Consider the following 20,288-nt stretch of genomic DNA (forward strand, 5'->3'; position numbering starts at 1 on the left):
CTTTATACCCTAGAACGTAGAAGATTGAAGGGAGATTTGATAGAGGTATTCAGAATTATGAGGGGCATAGATAAGGTTAACACAAGCTGGCCTTACCCCTCAGGTTGGGTGAGACTAGAGCGAGAGGTCATGGGTTAAGGGTGAAAGGTGAAATGTTGAAGGGAATCTGAGGAACTTCTTCACTCAGAGGATGGTGAGAGTGTGATGTGGAACGAAATGACTGTGGAAGGGATGGATGTGGGTTTAACTTCAATGCTTAAGTGAAGTTTGGATAGGAACACAGATGGAGAGCTATAGTCTGGGTGCAAGTCGATGGCACTAGGCAGCATAGTAGTTCAGTATGGACTAGATGGGCCTGTTTCTGTGTTGTGGTGCTCTATGACTCGCTAATTTAAAAAAAAACAGGTAATGTATAGTAGCTGTACTTTCACACTTAGCTTCAATCAAAGATCATTAATTAAATTACTTAATTTAACAGCAGCATTCTTTCCTGTTGAGTCACGTTATACACGACAGAACCTCACGTGCAGGTAAGTGTACAAAATCAGCAGCAGGAAGCGGCCATTTAGTCTTTGAGTCAGTTTTATCTGATGTCATGTCCGAATCAGGTTTATTATCACTGACAGGCTGTATGTCCTGAAACCTGTTGTTTTCTGGCAACAGTGTAGTATAAGACAAAAAAACCAAATGTTACAATAATAAATAGATAAATAGTGCAAAGAGGAAAAGTGAGGTGGTGTTCATGGGTTCATTGTCCGTTCAGAAATGTGTTGTCAGAGGGGAAGAAGCTGATTCTAAAACAATGGGTGGTTCTTCCCTGATGGTAGCAATGAGAAGAGGGCATGTCCTGGACAGTGAGGGTCCTTAATGATGGATGCCACCTTCTTGAAACATCGCCTGGTGAAGGTGCCCTTGATGGTGGGGAGGCTCATGCCCATGATGGAGTGGCTGAATCTCCAACCCCTTGAAGGCTGTGCATTGTTGCCTCTACCTCAGGTGGTGATGAAACCGGTCAGAATTCTCTGCGTTTCTACCTGCCCCAAGAAACAACAATGCTGCTTGTTGTCTTCACCTCTGAAACTAAAGGAAGGAGTTGCACTGTATTGCGACTTGTATGACCTTCCAAAATGTCAAAGTTCAAAGTTCAAAGTAAGTTTATTATCAAGTTATGTGTATGTCACCATATATATAGCCCTGAGATTCATTTTCATGTGGGTATCCATAGTAAATATAAAGAAACACCATAGAGTCAACAAAAAGCTGCACACAACAGGGCAGACAAGCCAACGAGAAACTATTGCCGGCTGTTCAGTGTTGCACTGCAGGAAGTGTGGTAGGTAATCTATGCACAGCTAAGTTTCTGAGAAAGGTGGGTGTTCTTGTTCTGCTGCTTGAGGGTAAAATACACCAATGCCATCTAGTTCCTGATTCCCCAACTCTGGGGAAAAATAGGCGAAGTGCATTCACCCTGCCTATGCCCTGTCATGGCTTTGTGTCCTCCGGGGACAAGCTTACCCAGAGCACTCAGCACCTCTGCTTCCTCAGGAAGCTAAAGAAAAATTTCCCCATGGATCCTCACCAAATTTTATTAAAACATTCTGTCTGGATGCATAATAACCTCTAGATCAGGGGCACCAAACTTTTTTTATGCCATGGACCAAAACCATCCAGCAAGGGGTCCACAGACCCCCAGATTGGGAACCCCTGCTCTAGATGGATGTATAATCACCACTTTCGAGTTCTCTCTGCCTGTGACCTCTAGGAACTTCAAAAAATCTTGGACGCAGCTCAGCACATCACAGAAACGAGCCTCCCCTCCATGGTCTCCGTCCATACTTCTCAATCCCTCAGTAAAGCAGTCGGCATTATCAAAGATCCCATCCACCCCAGACATTTGCCTTTCTCGCCCCTCTCATTGGGCAGAAGATACAAAAGCTTGAGAGCATGTACCACCAGGGACAAGGACAGCTTCTAGCCTGCTGTTATAGCACTATTGAATAGTTCCCTAGTAAGATAAGATGGACTCTTGACCTCATAATCTACCTCTTTATGACCTTGCACCTTATCATCTATCTAAATGACAATTTCCCTGCAGCTGTTACACTTTATTCTGCACTCTCTCATTGATTTACGTTGTTGTACCTCAACATTAGGTGGTGGGATGGAGATACATCTCTACCAAAGGAGGTGTCAGGCACACCTTACCTCCATTAGCCTAGGGCAAGGTGTGGCACCTGCTTAGCCTCCCTGATCAGAGTCATGTGAAACCTTGGGAGCAGGGGCTGGATGGTCATATGAGCAACCGGTGTATGTCACAGGTTCTCGTGTTCATGCAGACAATCTCTGAAGAGTATCGATAATGGCTGGGGTCACTTATCTGTATAGACACTGCCCAGAAGCCACTTTTGTGGACAAACTTGCCAAGAACAATCAAAGTCATAGATCATAATTATGACCATGACCTCAATGCACTGTGTAATGATTTGATCTGTATGAACAATACGCAAGATTATGTTTTCACTGTACCTTGCTACATGTGACACTAGTAAACCAATTCCAATTCACCTCAGTTCCTTGCCTGCTGAGAGATAACATTTCTTTAGCCTTTCTCTATCAAGTCCAGCCTCTCCAACTTTGGAGGAGCACACGCCACTACCATGTGCATCACAATACCCAAGCGCCAGTGAGGAGATTTCCCAGTGAATTCCATTTAAGAAACCAACCACTTTTGTTTTTAAACGATGTTCCTTCCCTCTCATACCTGACATTGTCTTCTTGGCATTTAGAGGATGGAACTGTGTGCTGCCATTCCCATGTGTGAGGACCCTGAAATGGAATTGAGTGAGGGGGGTTGGGAACTTGGTGACAAGATATGCCAGAGTTGTAATGATACCTGGCAATAATCTGTTTTCTGGGAACCCACTCATTAAACCAGTACACCCCTGCCCATCAATCCCAGCTTGCTCAGTTCCGGTTGCATTTGTTTGTGCCATTTGAAAGTTTTGGCACTTGTACTCAGCTGACAAGGATAATTTTTAATATAGTTGTCTAATTGGTGACTAAATCCTAAACTTGGTAACTTGTGACAGATTAGCAGGCCCATGGGTTTAACAATCATATGGATCTACTTTTTAAAAAAAATAAAGATTAGCTTTACTTGTCACATGTACATCAAAAAATACAGTGAACTGCATCGTTTTGTGTCAGTGACATACACATACTGAGGATATGTTGGGACAGCCGGCAAATGTCGCCATGCTTTTGGCGCCAACATAGAATGCCCACATCTCACTAAACTGTATGTAACGTGCTGTAAGGTTTCACTGCTAATGTAATAGTTTCTCTGTAGCAGCAATGTTTGGGTTATGGCTAGAGATAACGGGGCTTAGGAATGTGGGCTATCCAATGAGAGGGATGTTGTTCTTTCTTGTGGGTCTGGGAACAGGGATTTTGCGGTCTTTTGCCAGGGAGAGATGAGGAGAAAAGACGTGAATGGAGAGAGTTGGTAGACTGCTGGATGGAGCGGACTAGGAGTGAGGGTCTGAGGGGTGGCTGAACTCGGAGGAGGTCGACGGGGAACCAGCAGACTGAACCGTGAGCTCCAACGTTGAGCATTAGACTGTTGCATGAGAATGGGCCCTTCTCTTTCTTTTTGTTTCTTTACTAACCATATAGTCAAATTAAGAACTATGGAGCTCAATCGTTTAATCACGTATTGTGTACTGTTTGTTATTTCGGGGTACTGATTTGTAACAGGGGACACATCACGCAGCATCCATCCAAACAAGATTTCTTAAGTTTGGCTGGGCCGAGCGCTGTCTTCCCCTAGACTGAGCCACTAGCCGAACCGAGAGTTACATGTACATCTTGGAATGGGGGAGGAAATCCATATTGTCGTGGGGAAAACATTAAAACTCCTTACAGGCAGCGGCGGGTATTGAATCCCGATTGGTGGTTGTTGGCGCAGTAAAGCGTGTGCTAACCACTACGCCACTGTGCCAGTCTCCTATTGGATCCTCCTCATATTAGTTGTTAAAATTAATACAAATTCAGCACGTTTCAAGCAATTTCAATTTATAATTTACTGTAACACGTAACAATTTTTATTCGATATTTTTTCACTTCTATCTTTAATTGTGAGTCCTTTCTAACATTACCTTCCTCAGTCTTCTTGCTGCTGGATATTTCCTCCTTTGTTGCTTCAGGACTCGGCTTCTGCCGTGTCTTTTGTCTACCCCTCGAGTGTTTAGGTATTTCTGCCTTTATCTCCTCAATTTGTAGTTCATCTTTCTCCTTCTCTGTGTCCTGAAAAAGGCACAAAAGTGAATCACACCACCCCAACTGAACTTCTTATCAAAGGTTTCAAAGGCTCATTTAATATCAGAGAATGTATACAGTATACAACCTGAAATTCGTACTCTTCACTAACACCCACAAAACAAGAAACCCCATAGAATGAATGATAGAAACATCAAAGCCCTGATGCTCCCCCTTCCCGCATACAAGCAGCAGTCAAAGATCGACCCCCTGCCCTCCACCCATGCCTGCAGAAGCTCCAAACCCTCCACCCAACCATGCAAGCAAAGAGTCCTTGATCCAGGGTCCTTCAAAACTGCAGCCCACAAACCAGCTCTTCAGTATCTCAGACAGGCCCTCTCTCTCCCAGGGAGGGAGCGGAGACCAGCAACTCACTGTTCCGATGGTTTGATCTTTCACGTCACTTCTCCAGGCCCCCCATTTCAAAGACCACCAGGATCTCACTCTCCATCAAAAAAGAGAGAGAGAGAGAGAGAGAGAGAGAGACAGAGAGCGAGGAATCACTCGAGTTGAGGGGCCTTCCTCCACCAGCAGCTGGCAATTAGCAAACACACCACCTGCTGTTCAGTGTGAACCATAACCATAAGACACAGGAATTACTAAAAGTTATTACAAATAAAAGTTGTGTGTTGCTGTTACACTGGAAAGGGTGGTGAGCTGATGAAAGGGAGCAGAAGAGTGATCCCAGAATGCCGGGCTACGGTTATTGATCTTGATTTAAAAAGACAATTTAGAAAGTTTAGAAGGGTTCTGAGGGGGCAAGGTTTTCACACCGCCGGTTAGATATGTGGAGTGACCTACCAGGGGAAGTGGTAGAGCCATGTACAACTACAACACTTAAGAGATCTCTGAAAGCGTGCGCGCAAAGGAAACACGCACGCAATACACTGGAGGAACTCAGGCAGCACCTACGGAGCAAAATAAACAGACAATGTTTTGGGCCGAGACCCTTCATCAGGACATGCACAGGAAATTGTGCTGTGTCTGGTGACAAGGCTAGGGTTAAATCAGTGGGCTGCTGGGAGGCGTGTCTCGAAGGGACAGAAGGGCTTGTTCCGTGCAAAAATTCAAAAGTCTCAGGACCACTTGAATTAGTTTTCAACTCATCCTTCATAAAGGAGAAGGTTTTAATTTTTTTAAAGAGGCAAAATAAATGTGGGTTAAGAATTCTTACTGCGAGCAATAATTCTATCATCAGTATAATCATTTCATTACATTGTAGAGCCATAGGGGGCAGAGAGTGGTTGTGCAGGCATATTGTCAACGTGGAAAAGCGATCTAGTAAAGTTTGCAGAGAGGACCAGTGTCGAGGGCTTTGGGTAAGGCATGGCCATGTGAGACTAGCTAGCATGGAAAAGGTGGGCTGAAGGGCCTGTTTCTGTGCTGTTTTGCTTTATGAATCTATGAAATGATAATCCCAAAGATGATTATGTAAATGTTTATTCTTGAATATCAGTATGGTGTTTGACTATCCTCAGTAATTAAAAGGATGCTTATATGATATTAGTCTTCTTGCATACTTTAAAACTTTCTTCACTCATGTCATGTATGATATTACATGTAAGTCTACCTTCATATATTCCTAATACCTTATGAATGTGTGACTTAACCATCATAAGTTGCTATATGAAGTACTTATGGTACTTTTCTGTTTCTCTCTCAGATTCAGTTGTATACGTAAACACTGTCCGATGAAGCTGCTGGAGCTTGGACTCTCATGTTCAACTGAGTGGAATTTCGCTTAAAACTGAATTGTGTACTTCCTACTTCACACACAGGAGAGCAGAACAACGAGAATGAGAGGTGACTTGATAGAGTCCTATAAAATTATGAGAGATATAGACAGCCAGTGCCTTTTCCCCAGGGTGGCACTGTTTATTAGCAGTTTAGTATTAGTGCTTTAGGGGAGATGTCAGTGGTAGGTTTTTTTTACACAGACACTGGTAAGTGCCTGGAATGCACTGCTGGGGTGGTAGTGGAGGCAGGTACATTAGAGACGTTTAAAAGGCTCTTAGATTGGCGCACGGATGATGGAGAAATGGAGGGCTATGTGGGAGGAAAGGGTTAGATTGATCGTGAAGTAGGTTAAAAGGTTGGCATATTGTGGGGTGAAGGGCCTGTACTGTTTTATATTCTAAAACAGGTGGACAGGGTTGCCTCTGACGTATTAAATTTGTTATAGAGAAGTGGAACCATATGATCTGGTTTTACATTCTGAATTTTTAAGATTGTTTAATGTTATTTCCAGTACACAAGTGTAAAGGAGAACAAAATAATTGTTACTCCGGATCTGAAGCAGCACAAGAAAAAGCACAATAAGATAAAGAACACAATAATAAAAGAAACACAATAAATATTAATACATATGATAGCTTATATATGTAGATTGATTGTATGCCCATAAAGTGATGCCAGGAACAGGAGTGTCTGTACATAAGGTGACTGACAGGAAATGACAAAGCAGTGGTGGTTGGGGTGTGAATGGGTGGGTCAGTGGGTGGAGGTGTTGATCAGCCTCGAAGCATGGTGAAAGCAACTGCTTTTGAGTCTGGTGGACCTGGTATGGATGCTACGTAGCCTCCTTCCTGACGGGAGTGGGACAAACAGTCCATAAGCAGGGTGGAAAGAATCAATTATGATGTTACTGGGACTTTTCTGACATCTTTCTCTATATATGTTCCTGATGGCGGGTAAGCTAATCTTCCTGTTTCTACATTTGGGATTGAGAGGGATAATAAATCAGCCTTGATGGAATAGTAGATCAGACTGATGGGCCGAATGGCTTAATTCTGCTCCTACCTATGTTGCTCGATCCATTGTGTTCCTCAAGTGGATTGTTCATTGCTCCAGATTCTGGCATCTGCAATTTCGTGAGTCTCAATGACAATGGACTTGCGAACACACAATATCACAAGGACACGGAAGTTGAATTGCATTGTGCCAGTACTTTCATACATACTTGTAAGTTCAGTTCCAGTTTTGCCCAGGGCAGATCGTACTGAGTGGGATCTCACAAGATGCACAATTGGACAGGACTCTTCACATGAGCCAGACCTAGGATTTCTCTGGCAACAGGTTTACACCAATTTTGTTGGATATACAGTTTTCTGCCCACATCTGCACAAGTCAGATCCCCAAACTCCACACCATGTCTGTGGTGGTGAAGCCTCTGTAAAGGTAGCAGCATATAGAGCAACACACACAAAGTGCTGGAGGAACTCAGCAGGTCAGGCAGCAACTATGGAGAGGAATACATAATTGACATTTTGGGCCGGGTCTGAAATGCTAACTGCTTATTCATTTCCATAGATGCATTGACACTGGGACACCAAGAGGTGTTAGGTTTGTTCTTGATAAAGACAAACAGTGTAAATAAAAACGAGAACACATATTTATTTACAGGACACTCTAGCAATGGCTGTAGCTCCACACGATCTTGTGCGATTTGCTCACGGCTTCAGCTCGACCTGAGCACGTGCGTCCAGCTCACCAACGTCACTTCTGGTTCTGGGGTGAACTGCCTGCATTGCCCATTGGGAACTGCAGTTCTTTATCACGTACACACATAATAACACAAGGGGCACCTTCACAACTGGCTTCAGGCAGCTCAAAGTCCACAGCCGACCGGGGATGCTTTTTCCAGTGTGTTCTGTGTTGTTGCTGAGAATTGGTGTTGGGGGCAGGGGTTGAGAGGAGGTTCTATATATTTTGTTTAGAGACACAGCATGGGACAAGCCCTTCTGGTTCAACGAGCCCAGAAACCCACCTATTTAGTCTTAGCCTAATCATAGGACAATTTACAATCACTAAATAACCTTCCAAATGGTACGTCTTTGGTCTGTGGGAGGAAACTGGAGCACCTGGAGGAAACTGAGCCGGTCACAGAAAGAATGTACAAACCTTCTTATAGAGGACGCCGGAATTGAACTCCGAGCTTCAATGCCCCAAGTTATAATAGTATCGCACTAACCGCTACGTGACCGTGGGTTGTGCAGATTGGTGTTAGGGCCAGGAGTGAATAGAGAGGGTCAGTGATAGAGGATCGGCAGAGGCTTTGGATAGTTAGGGAAGGGCACTGAGAGAGACCAAGGAAATATTTCGTAATAGGGGTATGGGTGAATCATAGAGGTAATTTCCACTTATCATTATGTACATCAGAATCAAAGTCAGAATCGGGTTTAAATATATATAATAAATAAAGGCATCCATCAGTCTTGCGAGACCATGGATCTGCGCCTGGGAAGTCTTCACTCTCCAGGGCGCAGGCCTGGGCAAGGTTGTATGGAAGACCAGCAGTTGCCCATGCTGCAAGTCTCCCCTCTCCACGACACCGATGTTGTCCAAGGGAAGGGCATTAGGACCCATACAGCTTGGCACTGGTGTCGTCGCAGAGCAATGTGTGGTTAAGTGCCTTGCTCAAGGACACAACACGCTACCTTGGCTGGGGCTCGAACTCACGACCTTCAGATCACTAGTTGAATGCCTTAACCACTTGGCCAATTAACTAATTAATTTATATAAGTGGTTCAAAAAGAGAGCAAGAAAATCTGATGGTGGGGGGGAAGAATCTGTTCTTAAAACATTGAGTGTGTGCCTTCAGGCTCCTGTACCTCCTCCTTGGTGGTAGCAATGAGAAGAGGGCATGTTCTGGCTGTTGGGGGATCCATAATGACGGATGCCGCTTTTTGGAAGCATCACCCTTTGTAGATGACCTCGAAGCTGGGGAGGCTCGTGCCCATGATGGGGTTCCCTATAACCATTACACCCAAATGCCTACCGGTGTTACTTCAGTGCACCAAGCAACATTCTAAGATCCATGAAAGGTCACTTACATCTAATTTTTCACTGATCTTTTTACTTGTCTTCAAACTAGTATCATCTGTAATGAAAGAATGAGCTGTTAAGTCCCTCAGGAAATTCTGTACTGAGACCTTCCTATGTGAAACTACACTTCATTCGAATCACTTCACTTGTCAGAATCAGAATTAGTATCATTGGCACCCAGTATATTATGAAATATGTTGTTCAGTGGCAATGATAGATTGCAATACGTAATTGAAATCTATAAGTTACAATAAGAAGTACATATAAATTAATTAAGTCGTTCAAAAAGAAAGCAAAAAAACAGAAAACAACTTGAGGTAGTGTACATGTGTTCATTGTCCGTTCAGAAATCTAATGATGCAGGGGAAGAAGCTGTCCCTGAAACGTTGAGTGTGTCATTAGACTTCCATATCTCCTCGTTGAAGTAACAATGAGAAGAGGGCACGTCCTGGGTAATGGGCATCCTAGTACTCGATAGCACCTTTTTGATGCATGGCATATTGAAGATGTACTTGATGCTTGGGAGGCTGGTGCCCATGATGGCGCTGGCTGAGTTCCTATCTTTCTGCAGCTTTCTGCGCGTGTTGGCTTTGTACAATGATAACAATGGGTCTGGGTGTGGAAAAGGGACATGCGGGGGACACTAATGTGAGAAGAAGATAGTGAAATGCTAACTGGCAGGTATGATAGCAATGCTTAAGAGGCATTTAGATATGCACATGAGCAGGCAGAGAATGGAGGGATAGAGGTCATGGGGTTAGTTTAACTGTCATAATAGTTAGTACTAACATTGTGGGCTGAAGGGCCTGTCCTGTGCTCTACTCTTTTATGTTCTAACATTGTGGAAAAAAGGAAAGAAGAGATAATTCGATGGGCAGAATCTGAAAAAAGATCTACTGTGTATCAAAGTTCTCCCATCTACAAACCCTCTATAACCCTCAAGCTTTTACCACCAGGATCAAGGACAGTTTCTATCCCACGGTTATCAGACTCGCGAATGGACCTCTTGTTCAATAAGATGAATTCTTAGCCTCACAATCTACCTCGTTGTGATCTTGCACCTTATTGCTTATCTGCTCTGCACTTTCTTTTGGTAGCTGTTACACTTTATTCTGCATTGTTATTGTTCTACCTCAATGCACTGTGTAGTGATCTGATCGGTATGACAAGCTTTTCACTGCTCAGTACACGTGACAATAATTTATTTATTGAGATACAGCGGGGAATAGGCTCTCTGGCCCTTCAAGCCACGCCAACAATCGCTTGATTTAACCCTGGCCTAATCAAGGGACATTTTACAGTGATCAACCGGCAAGAATTTGGACTGCGGGAGGAAACTGGAGCCCCCGGAGGAAACCTACGTGGTCACCGGGAGAACGTACAAACTCCTTACAGACAGCAGTGGGAATTGAACCCTGGTCACTGGTACTGTGAAGTGTTGTGCTAACCACTATGTTATTGTGCTGTCCTACCATGACCAATCCCAATCCCAATTAATACCAAAATCAATACTTCCCGTTGTCATGGTGTTGTCATATTTCTCAATACCAATTATTAGACTAGAAAAAGCATAGATAAACTTTAACCAAAGTGCATTAAGAGGATGCTAGGTGGGCAGATGAAAAGGCAGGGGACGGAGGGTATGGACCATGTGCAGGCAGAATTGATTAGTTTAATTAGGCATCATTAGTTTAGCACAACATTGTGGGCTGAATGGCCTGTTCCATGTTCATTGTTAATTACACTATGTATCACTACTATTGGGAGGCAGGGTGGAGATACGTCCCTACCAAAGGAGGAGTAAGATGCTCCTTCCCTGTGCTAGCCTGCAGGTTACCCTTGGGCAAGGTGTAGCACCTGCTTAGCACCCCTCCCCCCTCACTCCCACCCCCGATCATTGAAGCCTGCTGAATATTGAAAGGCCTGAGTAGAGTGGATGTGGAGAAGGTGGTTCCTATGGGGGGGGATGTCTCGGACTGGAGGGCACCGACTCGGTACAGAAAGCTGTCCATTTAAAACAGAGATGAGGAGGAATTTCTTTAGCCAGAGGGTGGTGAATCTGTGGAATTCATTGCCACTGTGGAGGCCAGGTCATTGGGTACCTTTAAAGAAGAGGTTGATAGGTTCTTGCTTCGTCTGTGTGTCAAAGGTTAACAGGAAGGAGACAGGAGGGTGACATTGTGAGGGAAAATCATTCAGCCATGACAAATGATGGAGCAGACTCGATGGTTGAGTGGCCTAAATTCGCTCTTATGTCTTGTGGTCTATAGTCTAAATAGGCGGCATAGTAACATAGTGGTAGTGCAGTGGTTAGCACAATAATTTGCAGTACAGGTAATCCAGGTTCAATTCCTGCTGCTGCCTTAAAGAGTTTATATATTCTCCCCGTGACTGCATGGGTTTTCTCTGGGTGCTTCCATTACCTCCTATGGTCCGAAGATGTACCGGTTGGTAGGTTAATTGGTCAATGTAAATTGTCTCGTGATTAGGCTCAGATTAAATCAGGGATTGCTGTGTGGCAAGGCTCGAAGGGCTGGAAGGGTCTGTTCTGTGCTGTATCTCAGTGCTCTGAGATTGAATATAGTGCTACCATCAGCTAGAGCTAGGTCAGTACATTCTCTTCCCGTCAATGCTACAAACAAACATTTAACATTCCTAAAATACTTCTGGGTCAGAAAAACAGGCTGTAACATGTGCCTGTACAGTGTTTTGACTTTAGTACACCTGAGTTTAGCAGCGCTTCTTCTTGTGATGTTATTTCTTGTATGGCTTCTGCAAGATCTTCCTCAACTGACTTAGAGATGTCTTGTTCCATGTCAGATCTTCAAAAGAAAAGACAAGAGATTTCTTAGTTTCCTTCCTAACTTAAATTCGTAAATCAGCGAGTTGTTTCTTATGTCTCCCTTCTCACTGTGAAACGGAGACATCCCTTTTTCCCTTAATAGGGCGAGAGAGAGCCTGTGGTATGTTGAATTACCGGGTGAATGAGTGGTCTTTGGGGTACTGCAAGTCTGTCTTTATTGATGTTTACTGCATGCTTGAGTGCTTGATGGGGGTGCTGATGTTTTTTTTTGCTGATGGGGGAAGGGGGGGGTCATTGCTTGCTGCTGCTTACACACGGGAGGGGTGAGCTGATGGGGAGCTTTGGGGTTCTAACATTTAACTGTTGTTCATTCTTTGGGACACTCCTCTGTTTTCGTGGATGGTTGTGAAGAAAAAGAATTTCAGGATGTATATTGTATATATTTCTCTGACAATAAATGTGCCTTTGAAATCTTTGAATCCTTTGAACAGCCAGATCACGTGGTGCTTCACATTTAACATGGTTTGAAGTGGTGAGGATTATTTCCTGGAGTTTTATAACAAAATGCAAATCAAGGAGGAGTGCGAATGACAGAGGAACTGTCATAAGGGGGCGTTCAACAGGAGCGGACCCAAATACAAGACACAGATACTGAAGTACTAGGAACAGGACTCAGTGTGTCAAGAAAGCGAGGGAAGTGGGGAAGAAAGGACGCTGGACATTGACACAGGCCCCGGACGAGACTAGGATGCAGGGCCTGGGCTAGGACATGGACAAGAAACATGGAACCCAGACAAGGAAGTGGGAACAAAGAGCCTGGATTAGGGAAACAGGACTCCGGAATTAGAGCCTGGACAAGGACCCGGAACCTGGGTCTTGGTTGGGACTCGGAACCAGAATCCGGGTTTAGGCTAGGACAAGACTTGGCTACAGGACAGGACGAGAGAACTCCAGCACAGGGCTGGGTGAGGCACATGGACAGGACAAGAACACAAAGCCTTGACTTGGACTTGGGAGACGGGAAACACGGAGGCTTGGAAGATGGGAAACATGGAACACAGAGCCGGGACCCCTCCTTGGGAGCAAGACCAAGGGCCGGGGCTCTTTCTATACACAGTACACTGAACACGAAGAGATAGTTCTCCACTCAGGGTAGCGGCAAACGGCCGGACCTACCCAGCAGAGGCGAGGACACAGTCCCCAACAATGACAGACTGTTCCTTATCTTGACACAACGAGGCCCCGGTCTTGCTCTGGCAGTTGAACCTGACAGCATTTCAGGCAAGGCTTCAGAAGGAAAGGGAGGGGAGGGGAACAGTCCAGCAAATGAAGCTGAACCCAGGAGCTATTTATGTAGCCAATCCAAAATGAGAATCAGGTGCCTCAATTGAGGCACACCAACAAAACAAGGGAAAACCGGAAAACCTGGAATAAGGATCGATGGACTGGACCATGACAGGAACATTCCGTTTGTTTTCAACAGAATCATTTAACATTCAGAATAGTGGCAACAGATGTGTGTGCGCACACCTTAGGAGGAACATAGCTTTCATAAAGAGACATACTCTGCACAGCCTGGTCTTCCAACAATCTGTAGTGTTCAGTAATTATTATTCTTATCTTTGGCCTAAGTGCACTTTTTTCCAGACATTTTTTTTTCAACAGAACTAACTATAATATTTTACCATTGATTGAAGTTCAAGTTTATCATCATGTATATACAACCAAACAAAACAAAGTTCCTCCAGACCACAGTGCACCCACAAAGCATATACCATACACAGCACATAAACCAACATCTCACTGTAAATAAGTTAATAAAATATAATTCAAAGTGGACAGCACAGGTAAACAGTAAACAGCTCGCTGTCCTAATGATGAGACCTCAGTGGTGGCAGGGTATTCATTAGTCTCACAGCTTGAGGGGAAGAAGCTGTTACCCAGTCTGCCAGTCCCAGTCCTGATGCTCCTGTACCTCCTTTCTGATGGTAGTGGGTCATTTAGATTACATTTTGCCCCATTCTGATGTTTGGTCTGAACAGCAACAGAACCTCTTGATCATGTCTGCATGGTTTCATGCATTGAGTTGCATGACTGGCTGATTCGATATTTGCATTAATGAGCAGGTGTGGGGCTGGTACCTAATAAAGTGGTCACTGAGTGAATGTCAAGAAAATATATTCACTATATGGCACCTTACGTAGTGAAATCCAGATATTGGTGAGGGTCAGAGTCTCTGTCGGTGTCGGTCAGAGTTGACCATAGATATGGTGTCCTAGCTGTCTAGATGTATAAGCCAGGGCAGTACAATATGAGAGCAAGCTGTTGCCCATGTAGCAAGATCCCCTCTCCACGCATCCGATGGACCAAAAGGAACGGCAGAGGCCAATACGTTTCGGTACCAGCAGAGTCACAGGAGTCTTCATCAGCATTAAACTCAATGGAGGACTGCCTTAGAGACTCCCGCTCTAGATTTTTCCCTTGGGATTTATTCTTGAAGCTTTCCCCATGAATGAGTGTAACTATAAGGCACTGAGGGTTTGAAATCAGAGTTTTCCTTCTACCAGATGAGCTGCGAACCGCGACTGAAGAGCCCCATTTGCCCAGAGTGACTGGTGTTAAGGCGCCAGTAACCTTTGCCTCTTCTTCTAGTAGTAGAAATGGTTCTGCCGGGCTTAGTAGCTAAGCCACACGTGAAGTCCAGAAGCTGGACTTGGTTGTCATATAATTGAGACACACACCATTCGGAGGATTTAATAGGTAGTGGGAACTTGTCCACATTACCACCCCCTGGCTGTGACAACCATCCAGATATTACATACTTAATATGGCAGGAGGTTATATATCGAAATGATAAATGCGATCACCATACTAATGCTAAATGTAGCTTTTAAATGAAATCTCTTTAATTCCCAATATCCCAAAGCATGTATGTCCTAAATTTCAAATAATGGGTTCTCTTCCATGGGAATCGTTGAGAATTTGGGATAAAGCCACAGAGGAAGAGTCCTACATCAGATCTGACAAGGTGACTCAGTAAGCTAAATTATTATTATTACAATTCATCTAACTTCTAGGTACAGGGATAAAGATGCAGCTCCTGATAGCTAACTAAGTTTATTTTAGTCTAAGGAAGTTTTGCAAAAAAGTGAGGACTGCTTACCTTTTATGGCTTGAAATTCTATTTTGCAGGTTGCATGGTGCGGTGGGACGACTGCACAGGTCAGAAAGGTGCGGGCTGGGCCAGCTCATCATGGGCTGGCACGAGCCTCCCCAGCATCGAGCGCATCCTCAAAAGGCGATGCCTCAGAAAGGCGGCATCTGTCATAAAGAGTCCCCATCACCCAGAACATGCCCCTTTCCCATTGCTACCATCCAGGAAGGGGTCCAGGAGCCTGAAGACACACACTCAATGATCCAGGAACAGCTTCCACCCCTCCGCCATCAGATTTCTGAATGGACACTGAACCTATTTTTGCACTGAACCTCACTATTTTTTCCCCACTCTTTTTGTACTATTAATTTAAATAATTTTTAAAATATATATACTTCTTATCTGTAATTTATAGATTATTTTATTGCTATGAATTGTAATATACTGCTGCCACAAAACGACATATTTAATGATGTACAGTATGCCAGTGACAATAAACCTGATTCTGATTCTGAAGTGATTGGTAACCGATTTATTATTGTCACATCAAAGATGAAGGATCAGCTTAATTCACCCTGTACATTTACATGTACTAGGAATCTGCTGTGGTGTGTTGGCACGACATGCAACAAAAAAATAACAAACAATTTCAGACAGCAGAGAATTAAACTTAGAGGTTAAAGTTTAGATATGGAATAAAATGTGGATAAATACATAAATAGCAGTATGTAGGTACAAAGTAAACTGCATTATAAACAGTGGTTTAAAGTGTTTACAGTGCAGTGTGGTGACAAGGGCAATGGATAGAGGGGGCAGTCTTGGTTAACTAGAATGGTTGATCAGATTAACTGGCTGGGGCAAGAAACTTTAAAGATGGCTTGTAGTTTTGTTTTAATAACTCTATAGAGCTTTTCAGAAGGGAGCTTTTGGAAATGACAGTTTCCAGATCGGGTAGTGTCCACAGTGATTTTTACTGCCTGTTTCTTTGTCCTGGACAATATAAGCCCTATAGCAATGCTAGACTGCGGTCTATGACCTTCCCGATGTCCTCATTGTTTGCTGTCACTCTTTTGTACATTGTGAGAGGACGCTGTACCAAACCAGACAGTAATGGCTGATGTTCGCATGTATTGAGATACGGTAAAAAATTTTGTTTCATATGCCATTCATGTAGATTATTCAAAAAATAAGTACTTCGAGGTAGCACAAAGTGAAGAGCATTATCAGAATATAGAATATCCTGACTGGCTGCATCACAAGACCATAAGACCATAAGATACAGGAGCAGAACTGGTCCATGTGCTCCGCCATTTCATCATGGCTGATCCATTTTCCCTCTCAGCCCCAATCTCCTGCCTTCCCCCATATACCTTCATGCTCTGACCATTCAAAAATCTATCAATCTTTGCCTTAATTATACGTGAAGACTTGGCTTCCACAGCCGCCTGTGGCAATGAATTCCACCGATTCACTACTCTCTGCTGAAGAAATTCCTCCTCATCGCTGTTTTAAAAGGATGCCTTCTACTCTGAGACTGTGCCTTCTGGTCTTAGGCTGCCCCACCACAGAGAACATCCGCTCCACATCGACTCTGTCGAAACCTTTCTAGATCCAATAGGTTTCAATGAGATCTCCCTTATTCTTCTGAATTCCAGTGAATACTCATAGTCATAGTCATAGTCATACTTTATTGATCCCTCCCGGGGGAAATTGGTTAAGGAATACAGGTCCAGAGCCATCAAACACTCAAGCTGTTCAATCCTGGAATTATTTTTGTGAACCTCCCTTGAACCCTCTCCAGTGTTAGCACATCCCTTTTAAGATAAAGGAGTCAGTTATCAAGGATGTGATAACAGCACATTTGGAAAGCGGTGAAATGATCGGACAAAGTCAGCATGGATTTGTGAAAGGAAAATCATGTCTGACGAATCTCATAGAATTTTTTGAGGATGTAACTAGTAGAGTGGATAGGGGAGAACCAGTGGATGTGGTATATTTGGATTTTCAAAAGGCTTTTGACAAGGTCCCACACAGGAGATTAGTGTGCAAACTTAAAGCACACGGTATTGGGGGTAAGGTATTGGTGTGGGTGGAGAATTGGTTAGCAGACAGGAAGCAAAGAGTGGGAATAAACGGGACCTTTTCAGAATGGCAGGCGGTGACTAGTGGGGTACCGCAAGGCTCAGTGCTGGGACCCCAGTTGTTTACAATATATATTAATGACTTGGATGAGGGAATTAAATGCAGCATCTCCAAGTTTGCGGATGACACAAAGCTGGGTGGCAGTGTTAGCAGTGAGGAGGATGCTAAGAGGATGTAGGGTGACTTGGATAGGTTGGGTGAGTGGGCAAACTCATGGCAGATGCAATTTAATGTGGATAAATGTGAAGTTATCCACTTTGGTGGCAAAAATAGGAAAACAGATTATTATCTGAATGGTGGCCGATTAGGAAAAGGGGAGGTGCAACGAGACCTGGGTGTCATTATACACCAGTCATTGAAAGTGGGCATGCAGGTACGGCAGGCAGTGAAAAAGGCGAACGGTATGCTGGCATTTATAGCGAGAGGATTCGAGTACAGGAGCAGGGAGGTACTACTGCAGTTGTACAAGGCCTTGGTGAGACCACACCTGGAGTATTGTGTGCAGTTTTGGTCCCCTAATCTGTGGAAAGACATCTTTGCCATAGAGGGAGTACAAAGAAGGTTCACCAGATTGATTCCTGGGATGGCAGGTCTTTCATATGAAGAAAGACTGGATGAACTGGGCTTGTACTCGTTGGAATTTAGAAGATTGAGGGGGGATCTGATTGAAACGTATAAGATCCTAAAGGGATTGGACAGGCTAGATGCGGGAAGATTGTTCCCGATGTTGGGGAGGTCTAGAACGAGGGGTCACAGTTTGAGGATAGAGGGGAAGCCTTTTAGGACCGAGGTTAGGAAAAACTTCTTCACACAGAGAGTGGTGAATCTGTGGAATTCTCTGCCACAGCAAACTGTTGAGGCCAGTTCATTAGCTATGTTTAAAAGGAAGTTAGATATGGCCCTTGTGGCTACAGGGGTCAGGGGGTATGGAGGGAAGGCTGGGTTCTGAGTTGGATGATCAGCCATGATCATAATAAATGGCGGTGCAGGCTCGAAGGGCCGAATGGCCTACTCCTGCACCTATTTTCTATGTTTCTATGTTTCTATAAGGGGCCCAGAACTGCTCATAATACCATCATGGTCTGGTACTGCAAATCAAGTGCACAGGAGAGTAATAAACTGCAGTGAGTTGTGGACTCTCATCTCCCCCAATCATCGGCAGTATCCACATTTCTCAAGAAGACAACATCTGTCATTAAAGACACTCTCCAACCAGGCCATGCCATCTTTTCTCAGCTTTAAATCCCTGAAGTCCCACGCAAGCAGGTTCAAGAGCTGCTATATCCCTTCAACCATTCAGATCTTGAAGCAGCCAGCACAACCCTAATCACTACAGTTTTGCAACACTAGGACCACTTGGTCACTTTGCACTAAAATGGACCAGATTTTTGTTCTAATTGTGATCTTTCTTGGAAAAATTATGTATAATTTATAAACACAAGAGATTTGGCAGATGCTGGAAATCCAGAGAAACACACACAAAACACTGGAGGAACTCTGCAGGCCAGGGAGCATCCATGGGGAGGAATAAACAGTCGACATTCCGGGATGAGACACTCCATCAGGACTGGAAAGGAAGGCAGAAGACACTGGGATATAAAGGTGATGGGAGGGGAAGGAGGATAGCTAGAACGGTGGTGTAGTGGTTAACACAATGCTTTACTGTACAGGTGACCAGGGTTCAGTTCCTGCCACTGCCTGTAAGGAGTTTGTACGTGGCCAAGTGGTTAAGGCATTGGACTAGTGATCTGAAGGTCATGAGTTTGAGCCCCAGCCGAGGCAGCGTGTTGTGTCCTTGAGCAAGGCACTTAATCACACATTGCTCTGCGACGACACTGGTGCCAAGCTGTATGGGTCCTAATGCCCTTCCCTTGGACAACATTGGTGTGGTGGAGAGGGGAGACTTGTAGCATGGGCAACTGCTGGACTTCCATACAACCTTGCCCAGGCCTGATACCTGGAGAGTGAAGACTTTCCAGGCGCAGATCCATGGTCTCGCAAGACTAACGGATACCTTTATTTATTTATGTTCTCACTATCACTGCATGGGTTTCCTCCGGGTGTTCCGGTTTCCTCCCACATTCCAAAGATGTGCCATTTGGTAGGTTGATTGATTATTGTAAACTGTCCCATGATTAGGCTAGGATTAAATCGGGGGGTTGCTGGGCAGCGTGGCTCGAAGGGCTGGAAAGGTTTATTCCATGCTGTGTCTCAATCAATCAATGAAGGCAAAGTCAGGTGGGTGGGAAAGATGAAGGGCTGGAGAGGAAGGAATCTGATGGGAGAGGAGAGTGGACCAGTGGAGAAAGGGAAGAAGCAGGGGTATTACAGGGAACAGATATGCAGCTGAGCAGAAGAGGTAAAAACCCAGAGCGGTTAATAGAAGAAGAGGGAATGGGGAGGGAAAGAAGTTACCAGAAGGAGAAATCAATGTTTATTCCATCAAGTTTTTCTTACACTTATGCACACGTGTACTTGTGTAAGTGACAATAAACTCAAAAATAAATGTGACTTTGAATGACTTTATTTCTTATGCCTTCATATACGTGAGGAGTAAAAACATTTATGTTACGTCTCCGTTCGAATGTGCAATGTGCAATTTATGGCAATTTATAATAAATAGTATGTACAACAGGACAGTCAATGTAACATAGAAATACAATTGTATCAGCATGAGTTAATCAGTCTGATGGCCTGGTGGAAGAAGCTGTCCTGGAGCCTGTTGGTCCTGGATTTTATGATGCAATACCGTTTCCCGGATGGTAGCAGCTGGAACAGTTTGTGGTTGGGGTGACTCGGCTCCCCAATGATCCTTCACGCCCTTTTTACACACCTGTCTTTGTAAATATCCTGAATCATGGGAAGTTCACATCCGCAGATGCGCTGGGCTGTCCGCACCACTCTCTGCAGAATCCTGCGATTGAGGGGAGTACAGTTCCCACACCAGGCAGTGATGCCGCCAGTCAGGATGCTCTCAATAGTGCCCCTGTAGAAAGTTCTCAGGATTTGGGGGCCCATACCAAACTTCTTCAACCGCCCGAGGTGAAA

The 20,288-nt window shown here is 44.3% G+C and overlaps 1 protein-coding gene across 1 annotated transcript in view; it reads right to left on the reverse strand.

Annotated features, from left to right (window-relative positions):
- Nucleotides 1-20,288, reverse strand: part of LOC134337286 (uncharacterized) — a 48,057-nt gene that overhangs the window by 10,208 nt on the left and 17,561 nt on the right. Inside the window, exons 2-4 of the mRNA XM_063032159.1 lie at nt 11,866-11,963; nt 9,150-9,196; nt 4,158-4,305 (exon numbers count right to left, since the gene is read on the reverse strand). Coding sequence (XP_062888229.1) covers nt 4,158-4,305; nt 9,150-9,196; nt 11,866-11,956 — 286 coding nt within the window. The 5' untranslated portion in view covers nt 11,957-11,963. The remainder of the gene's footprint in view (nt 1-4,157; nt 4,306-9,149; nt 9,197-11,865; nt 11,964-20,288) is intronic.

Source organism: Mobula hypostoma, chromosome 24, assembly GCF_963921235.1.
Source record: "Mobula hypostoma chromosome 24, sMobHyp1.1, whole genome shotgun sequence".
Lineage (NCBI taxonomy): Eukaryota > Metazoa > Chordata > Chondrichthyes > Myliobatiformes > Myliobatidae > Mobula > Mobula hypostoma.